General features: G+C 40.5%; 1 protein-coding gene across 2 annotated transcripts; it reads left to right on the top strand.

The window, feature by feature from the left end:
* The first annotated feature begins 6,385 nt into the window (after positions 1 to 6,385).
* On the top strand, positions 6,386 to 8,036 carry LOC112733971 (uncharacterized). 2 transcript variants are annotated; one of them, XM_025783117.3, is made up of 3 exons: positions 6,386 to 7,289; positions 7,503 to 7,559; positions 7,716 to 8,036. In XM_025783117.3, exons 1-3 carry the CDS (start codon positions 6,485 to 6,487, stop codon positions 7,844 to 7,846), a joined length of 993 nt encoding a protein of 330 aa, XP_025638902.1. In that variant the 5' UTR covers positions 6,386 to 6,484; the 3' UTR covers positions 7,847 to 8,036. The 2 variants fall into 2 exon arrangements, with proteins under 2 accessions (XP_025638902.1, XP_025638903.1); XM_025783118.3 differs by having other exon boundaries at positions 6,388 to 7,289; positions 7,838 to 8,036.
* The last annotated feature ends 2,034 nt before the right edge of the window (positions 8,037 to 10,070 follow it).

Here is a 10,070-nt window from a genome sequence, read left to right as displayed (position 1 = left end):
GGTGGGCTTGACCGACTGTAACAGCTCATGAAGCTGGTGTACTAAATCCAACTCCCATTGGAACAACTCTCTCCTCCACTGAAAGCTCCAGATCCACTCTAGCTCATCCCAAAACCCACAATCCCCTATAACAGCTTCATGAAGGGCCGAAACTGAGAAGAGTCTAGGAAACATATCTTTCAACACCCCAGGTGGCAACCAGCCATCCTCCCAGAACCGGATTTTTCTGCTATTACCGAGTTCCATAGCCAACCCGCTGATCATCTTTTCTCTCAGCTGCGGCTCACTAATTTGTAGCTGGAAAATATCCCGCCAAGGACCCCCTCTTATGGGAACTGGCTGGCCTCGCAGCATCACAGTGGGATTCATGTTGTTGCACGAGCAAACAACTTGCTTCCATAAAGGACAGTCTTTTTTTGAGAACCTCCACCACCACTTGAACAGCAAAGCTGTATTTCGAATCACCGCATCCCCAACTCCCAAACCACCTGCCTTTTTAGGAGCCATAACTATTTCCCACTTCACAAGCGGTAACCCGTTCCTCCCATCCTCTTTACTCCACAAGAATCGTCGCTGTAGGGAGATCAACTTTTCCGCCACTGCCTTCGGCATCTTATATAAGCTGAGGTAGTAAATAGGCAAGCTATTAAGAACCGACTTAATTAGGACCAGCTTACCCGCTTTGTTGAGCGTCTTTGCTTTCCACAAACCGAGCTTATCTTCAACCTTGTCAATCACCGGTTTCCATGTCTTTACCAGCCTCGGATTTGCTCCCAGGGGAATACCCAGATATCTGACTGGTAGTGATGCCTCCTTACACCCCAATAGCAAACACATCCTACGGACCCACATCCAATCACAATTGACCGGGATAAAGTTGGACTTTTCAAAATTATTGGTCAGCCCAGACATCAGTTCAAAACATCGGAGCAATCGCTGATAATTCCTTATGGTCTCCTCCTCAGGAGGGCAGAAGAGAATTGTGTCATCCGCAAACTGCAAGTGAGATAACTCGATGTGATCCCTCCCAAGTAGTAGTGGATATATACGACCATTCCTTACTGCCTTGCCAATCATTCTATGGAGAACATCCACAACTAAAACAAACAGAAATGGGGACAGCGGGTCTCCTTGTCGCAAGCCCCTTTCCATTTTGAAAGGCTTCGTAGGTGACCCATTAACAAGAACCGACATAGATGCAGAGCATACACACTCCTTAATCCACCCTCGCCATTTCTGACCGAAGCCCATCTTCTGCAGTACAATATCCAGAAAGCTCCACTTAACTCTATCATAAGCCTTTTGGAAATCCAGCTTTATTATCGCGGCACTCTTCTTCCGTGATTTCAGCCAGTGCACCGTTTCGCAGGCAATCAGCGTCCCATCATATATTTTTCTCCCCTTTACGAAGGCGCTCTGAGTCTCTCCTACCAACCCCGGCATCACCTTCCGCACCCTCCGAACCAATACTTTAGAAATTACCTTATAAACACAGCCCACCATACTAATCGGCCGGAGATCCTTAATTTCTCTGGCTCCAGTAAACTTTGGTGCCAGCGTCACCCAAGTTACATTCGAATCGCTAGGTAGCCTAGATGACTGGAAAAATCCTAACACTGCCGCAGTGAACTCCTTCCCTAATTCATCCCAGCACTTCTTGATGAAATTCATATTGTACCCATCACTACCTGGTGCCTTTGTTGACTCACAATCCCAAACAGCCGCCTTGACTTCATCAGGCGTTGGCATCGCCTCTAACTCTGTTGCCTCTTCCTCATTGATTTGCTGAACAAGCCCTTCCCGGAATCCAATCCTCGGAGAAGTCTCCAGGTGGTACAGCTCCTTATAGAAGTCCCGAATAGCAACCTTAATCCTTGCTTGGTTCCTGACCATCCTCCCATTTACCATTAAGGCATAAATCTGATTGGATCTTCGTCGCACTGAGGCTAAATTGTGAAAGTAGCGGGTGTTTTTATCCATGTCCTTTGCATGACGAGATCTTGACATCTGCTTCCAATGCAGCTCCTTTCTGATATACCATTTCTTACAGAAGCTCACTAGCGCCTTCCTCCTTGCTTCAATAGTCCCATCAGCCACTCCATTACTAACCATGTCATATGATTTTTTGATTTCATCCTCAAACTGTGTAATCCGTTGGTCTATGTCCCCAAATTTATCTCTATGCCATTGCCATCTGCTTAGCGGAGTTGTTAGAGCCTTTAACTTGTCCAGAAAATGTTCCTCTCCCAAGCTCCTCCACTCCTCCTTTACCATCCTCAAGAAGCCATCATGCGTAAACCATGATCCAAGCTCCGAAACAGTCTTGGCCCTCCTCTATACCGAGTACTGTCCATAACCATTGGACAATGGTCAGATAACCCTCTCGGCCCCCCTCTCAGCCTTGTTCCCAGAAACTCTTCTAACCACTCCAAACTAACCAGACCCCTATCAATGCGGCTACATGATTGGCCTCTGAACCAGGTGTAGGAGCGATCAGTGACTGCTAGATCCACTAACTCCATATCCTAGATCCAAGATGTAAACTCTATAGCCGATACCGGCAACGAGGTAGCGCCCTTCCTTTCTTCCAGATGAGTTATCTCGTTAAAATCTCCCATATAACAAAAAGGAACTTGACATAACCCAGATAAAAAGCTTAACTCTTCCCACGTGACCATCTTTTCCGCCCTATCATGCGGCCCATAAACTAGGCAAAAAGCATAGGAAAATTATTTTTCAGTATCACACCCTCCACACATAACCACCGAGCTCCTTTATAGCAGTTGTTCATTTGAAACATTGTTCCATCCCATAACAAAAGCAGTCCACCTGAAGCACCAACCGACCCAACAAACTCCCATTTAACCGCACCATCACCCCACAGTTGCCCTATATCAAACTTAGTCACCATTTCTTTCTTCGTCTCTATCAAACCTAGCATATGCACTTTAAACTTCTTTCGAAAACTATTTATCATGCTCAGTTTACCAACTCCGCCAGCCCCCTAATATTCCAGGAACTAAATATCATTGTAAAGCATTTATACACACCTTTTTTCGATTTTTCGGGCGACTCCTTCTTGCCTTTTCCTTCTTCTTTGCCAGCTTTTTCTTCTGAGCTATTGCCTCATTCTGTGCCTGAAGTATTGCCATAATGTCATCTTCTTCATCATACTGCATAGCTCCAGATTCCACTGCAAGCTTCCATGCTTCCCTATTTTCTTCCATTTCAGCTGTCCATCTTCTCTCGGACGATTCCGTGTCGGCTTCGCTTCCTTCATCATAACTAACCTTTCGCAAACTCTCCGAATCTCCCCCCTTACCCCCGGTCCCTACCTCTGCTGCTACATCTATACTCCCCTGAGCATCATGTATAGCCCTGCACCCTGTAGAACCCTCACAACAATCCGTCATGACACATGGCACATCTGACCCACTCCCCTTCCATGTCTGTGCCACAATTTGGGCTCCCTCCCTTGATTCACTCCCTTCCAACCGACAACACGACACAACATTTTGGCTGCCCTCACCAGCCACTAGAGATCCGGAACCCCCATCATGTCGGTTCGCTGCCAACCCATCCGCCACCGCCGGCGCCATCCCCGTACCAGATCCCCCCGTTCTGGTTTCCCGCTCATCTCTGCCCGGTGGCTCTCTTCCCTTCCCCTTCCTCGCATGGGACCTGCCCGATTCACATAGTGGCAGCCCCACGCACCCCAGACTCTCACCACTACCCCCAGCACAAGTCTCCGATCGGATCAGACTCCCTTCGCCAGCAGCGGCCATCTCTCCAGCATCATTCATCGCCGGGGAATACTGCAACCAACATCCAACCACAGCCGGTGGCCTCGCAAAGATCACAGCCTCCGCCTTGCAGTTCATGCTGGCCTCCCTCCCCCTCTTTGCACTCGGCAAATTCGCGCTGCCCTGCTCCACTACGCCAGCTTCACAGCACCGACATGGAGGAGCGCACTTCCTAGCCCTATCCAACAGCACATCCCCATCCATGTTTCCTCCAACCCGCCCGCTACTAGGTCCAAGGGAGATCTCCGTTCCTGACCCGGAATGAGGCATAGCGTGTGGGCCTCGAATGTTGGAGCCCAAACCTTCACCGTGTGGCTTGGTTAATTCATTATAGGTCATGGACCTTTGACCCAATTCACTTTGTTCCATAGCACACAAGCCCAAACGCACCTTACTTGTAATATCACCTATAGCAACCACCTGATCCTTCTCATAAGCCCAGGATTGTGTCCTTTCCGACGTGTCTTCTGCCACATCAGCCATTTCCCTTCTGAGATCAAAACCCGTATCTCTTTCCGTTACTGTGTTTGAATTTAAAAAACTGTTACTCCATTCATCAAAAATCTCATGATCATTTACAATTCTACCCTCCTCCACCTCTTTCGGCCTATTCAGCAGGGCCACCGTCTCATCCGTCGTGTCACACCCTCCCAGCTGCATGCAACTTTCATGACGATCGGCGTTACTGGCAGACTTCCCATACTGCCCTTTCTCAGCCTCAATTGCTAATCCATTCGAATACCCAATTGCACCGCTGCCCACCTCCTTAACAAATACCTCATACACAGACGAACCTACAGATAATCGGAGACTTTCTGAAATAGTTCCAAACCGCCATGTATCAATCAACATGCGTCTGGCTCGGAAGGACGTGCCCACAGCTATTCCATTATCACAAACTACTACCTCACCCCACTGCTCACCAATTGCACGGAACGTATCCTCCGTCCATACGTGTAGCGGAACACCATAACACTCAATCCACACTCTTCTCTTGTCATATCTATCATTCTCATTCCAACGGCATACCTTATGAAAGAACTGCCGTAGCCCATCTCCGCACCCTTCCAGTGCCTCCTCCGCGCTCTTTACACTATCAAATATTAAAACGGCCTTATAATTCCCCAATTCACAGATTCTAACAACGTGAGGCCATACCTTCCCGGCCATATCATTCAAAGACCTGAAGTCAATTAAACTCGTGGCACTCCCAATCACACTCCTCTGCAACCATTCCAAGTTAGTCGAATCTGCAGAAACTTTCAGCCCCTTTGGCCCCACTGTCGGCTGACTCTCCGTAGGAGCATGTGTAGGAGGATTCACTGCATGAGATGGAGGAATCCCAACTGTATGCTCCCTCCCTTCAGGATTGACCCCCACCTGCTGGTGTTGTATCCGTCCCCAGCCAAAGGATCGCTCTGTCTTTTAACCTCATCCCTCCTGAACTTAGCCTCCCCGACGAAGATCTCTTTCCCCCGTAACTTCATACGATTCATCTCTGCAATTGTCTTCATGGCTCCTCCCTTTGTAGTATACCGTATGAATGCAAACAGGTATAACATCCCATTTCTCGTCTTTCTTGCGAGATAGATGTCGTTGATCCTCCCCATCCATGCAAACAGTTCAAATAGCTCCCGCTTCGAGATATCCCCTGGTAAGCTGTCCACAAAGATGCTAAACGAATCCCGTTCCAGACAAACGTACTCCTCTCGATTCCAAACCCTTGGATCCTTTGCTTGACCGGAAGTTGGCCGATATTATACAAGTGATTTTTTTTATTCCTTCACACCATTCATCTAGATCACTCTGAAAACTTTCACTCGTTTTTTTTCACTATAAATATATATTTACATATTTAATTTATAAAAAGATAAATTAATAAGCATACTAATACTCATTAATTCACTAATTTAACCATAAAAATAATATAACAATAATATATTTGACAACAGTCAATACACTTAAAAATAAATTAATCTATGCTCCTAATTAAGTCTCGTTCATAATAATTATTTTTTTTATAGATTAGTAAATCAATGAATTTGGACACAATTCTTGTTCTGATATACTTCTTTTCTTTAAAAAAAAATTTGATTTTATTTTAAATTTGATAAGAGAAAAATGATCAATTTTAAAATACTTCCTCGGTTCCTCCACTTTTTATGACAACATCTTTCCCATCTTCTATCAATAAAGCAAATATAATAGAGATTGAGATGTTATTTCAATTTGGGAGTTACAACAAAGTTTTAGTCTTTGCTAAAACACCTTCCATTGAGTTATACAAAGTCAACAATTTTTCACATGGTAGGCCAAGCATTTTGTTGTGGATATTCAACACGGGCAGCAGTACACACAGATTTTACAGATGCACATGAATCAATAGCATCCTTTCTTTCTTTCTTTGAGCCTAAAAGTCTAAAACTAAAGTCTATATGCTCACTCCTAAATCCTACTTCCTTAGTAACAAAACAATGCACTATACTAATAAAATATTGCTGATTTGCTGTCTAATAATAACAGGTCTCTTCTTTTTAGGAAGAAAAAGAAAATAGTTGTTTGAAAGTAATAATAACAATTCCACCAAAAAGGAAAAGAATGTCCTCAATTAACATCATGTATATGAATGACCAAAGAAGAGAGAAGCCATAACAAATATACTTTGCAAAAACACTTCAATAATGTCACCAGTTCTTCTCCTATTCAGCATTCATATATTGTTGGTTCAGAAGGGCTCTTCTGCAACACCAACATGCCAAACCACATGTGGCACAATACCAATAAGATACCCTTTTGGCACTGCCTATGGTTGTGGCCACCCTGCATTCTCTAAGCACATGAAATGCAATCTTGGAACTCTTGAATACTACTCATCAACAAGAACCACCACCAGCAATAATAATGCCTACACAGTTTCCTCAATAGACTATGCAAGTAGCACAGTTATAATCATAGACCCTTTGATGTCAAATTGCACTGAGATGCAAAACTCTGGTAGCTTTACCTTAGGTGATGACACACCATTCACATTGGCCAAGGAGAACATCTTTGTCCTCCTTGGCTGCTCCACCACCTCTCCAATGTTCGATTCGAGGGAAGACTTCTGCGACACAGGATCCGGCTCCCGGGTTTGTAGAGGGATGTATTCATGCAGAGGAGTGACAGGGATTGGGCTGCCACAGAATGCACCAATATCAACATGTTGTGTATATGACTACCCTACTGGAATTGGGTTGGGATACAGTTTGGACCTTCCAAAGCTTCAATGCTCTTCTTATGCTTCTGTTTATGAGTTTGGAGATGAAGGGGACCCCATGAAGTGGAAGTTTGGGGTATCATTGAATTATAATGATTCTTATAATTATAGTGATGCCTGTAAAGATTGTGAAGCAAGTGGAGGCTTTTGTGGGTTTGCTAGTTTGGATGAATCATTCTCTTGTGTTTGCAACAATGGTGTTAACACCACCACCAATTGTTTTGGACAAGGTTAGTACTCTTCATAATAGGGTAGTTTCATTGCAAGTAGTTTTGAGAGTTACTTTAATGTTTAATCAATGAATCTAGATACAGAATTTTTTTTTTTAATGTATCAAAAACTAACAAAAAATAGTAGTAGTTCTTCACTATTTGTACTACTCCATGTGTGCAATTTCTTTACAATCCTTGTTTGCTTGATATTTAATTATTTCATTTGAATAGGAAATGCTTTAAGTGGGACAAGGGGACTGAAAATTCAAACCGTGTTGACTATTGGAGGTAAAGATTGATATTACTTGTCTTCCTATGAAGTATCAACTATTTTGTTTCTCTTTCTTCAGCTCTCTTTTATTCTATTTTTTTCCCTATAACATCAGAATTGTTCTCTCTTGTTGTAACTCATACTCATTCAAGTTAATTTACACTTGTCTGCAGAATGTATATGGAATAATTTGCATACACCATATAACTATAGATGTATGGGAATATGCACTCTTCTTAATTATCTTGTGTTCACTGAAGTTATTAATTGGTGTGGCTGGATGATGTTTCTGCAGGACTTGTAATGTCTTGGATGTTTTTACTCATCCAATGCAGATAGTGACAAAACAAATAAAGGGCTAGGGAATGAAGAAGAAACATGTCTTACCATTTTAATTAGTGCTTCATTTTGTTTATTTGACTCTAAAGCACAGATAGGGCCAAATATATGTAATTTATATCAAATTGAAATGGCAAGCAAGCATCTGTTTTTAATTCATAGTTGTTGGATTGAATAGAATATTTTAACTAGGAATGCTATATATATAACTTTTTGTGTATACTTTTCCCGTATATTTTTTATTTTTTGTATTAAAAATAATTGATAAGAAGTGAGGAAATAGTGAGGGCAAGTAAGTTATAAAGAATGGAATCTAGTGGCTAGCTCAATCAAATAAATACACGATTAATGATAAAAGAAATCCCGCTAGGGAGCCAATGAAATATTTGTACAATGTGTACAATGGGTTATGAGTTAAAAAATAAACCCATACTATCCAGAATAACCATCCGAGTATCAGGGATAATAAATAACATGAAACTACTCATCCCACTCATCCAAAAAACTTAAGCTGATTTTGGGGTTTAAAAAAGATTGAACTCTTGACCTTTCGGATCGAAAGCTCTAATATCATGTCATGAAACCATTCATCCTAAAAACTTAAATTGATAGGAGAAAGTAACACTAATGGTGATATCTCTAATATTGAATCGGACATCCCTAAACTTCCATTGTACACATTGTACAGATATTTTAATTTGAAAATTAAAATATTAGTGCACACTAAAAATTAAAGATAATAAAATGATTGTCAACATATAACGTGAAAGTTTGAAAAAAAAAAATCCTTTTCTTTTTTACCTTGGATCTTAGCTGTGAGTTGTGTCCCCTACCCCAAACTTGAAATATCCTAGCTTGTGAAGAACTTGAATGTGTTGAAAACTTGAAATAATATAGTACTAAAGTGTTCTGTCCCTTTGATAAATGTCAAATATAATGATGATTTTGACATAGGATTCATATGAGATTCACTTTACAGCAGTTTGATATTTGCATTCTAAGGTGACAACAGCAACATGCTCTTTAGATTCATGGGGTAAGACTAAATTAAACTTCATACACAACTATGATGATCATACATTGTTACTAAGACTGCATTTGATTTTAAAAATAGGATAAGATAAGACACTAAAAACAAGACACAAAAGACATATTTTTTTAGTAACAATTTAAATCAATCAATTGCCAAATTGTTAGTAACTTATCTATTCCTACTAAACAACCTTCTTAAGTAGTATCCATTTTAAGTTTTAATTTCGATGTAAACTCCAAGTAGATTTTTTTATTGGGTCAAGAATGAACAAGTAAAATACTATATATTTTTTGTCTTTATTAAAAAAAAACATAGACTTGCAGCTCAAAGTTCGGATCTAAGCAAATGTAGCCTGTCAAATGTCAATGGTAACCACCATATTATTTTATTTATTATTTCTGATGATTATGATTTATATAAAGTATTGTAAAAATATTCTTAAACGTTCTCTATATATTAAATCAAGTAGGAAAAAGAAAAGTTTTTTTTTAATAAATAATTTAAATATTTTATTTACGAATATAGGTAATTTGTAGTATATTTGTTAATTTTTCCAAGTCAAAAGTTACGAGGCAGTGTATGTGAGAGACTGTTTGGAAGCTTTTCCTCTAGTCCAAAACCGTTTTACTAACATTCAAAGTGCTTATCATGATTTGGTTTCTAAAATTTATGATATTTTGACTTGGAATTTGAGAGCTCATGTCAAGGTAACTCAGAGATCAGCCAACCATATTGCGGATGCTATGACAAAGTTTGCAGCAGTGAATAATATCCCCAAACTGAGTTGTTGGAGCCTTGAGATCAGTTTCATATCTTAGTTATAACTTATAAACTTAGCTGCTGGTACTTAGGGAGCCTTCCTCTCCCTTTTGTTTCCTTTGTTTTCTTTGTTTTCTTTTCTTTCTTGTCTAGTTACAAAAAAAAATTTATTTGCTAATTTTTATTTTTTTTATATATATCGTCTTACACTATAAACGAGATATATGTATTTTTTCAAATTTCATATATCTCGTTTACAAACGAGATAATGTCAAATAAAATCGTGTCTTATCTTATTTATAATGTAAATTAGGTATAAGCAATTTTAATTCATTTTCACTATAAACGAAAAATGTAAAAAAATAGAAATTGATAAATATGCTACAAATTACTTATA

This window comes from Arachis hypogaea, chromosome 3 (genome assembly GCF_003086295.3).
Source record: "Arachis hypogaea cultivar Tifrunner chromosome 3, arahy.Tifrunner.gnm2.J5K5, whole genome shotgun sequence".
Classification (NCBI taxonomy): Eukaryota; Viridiplantae; Streptophyta; class Magnoliopsida; order Fabales; family Fabaceae; genus Arachis; species Arachis hypogaea.
The sequence above is the reverse complement of the archived record's forward strand: the minus strand, read 5'-3'. Positions and strand labels throughout refer to the sequence as shown.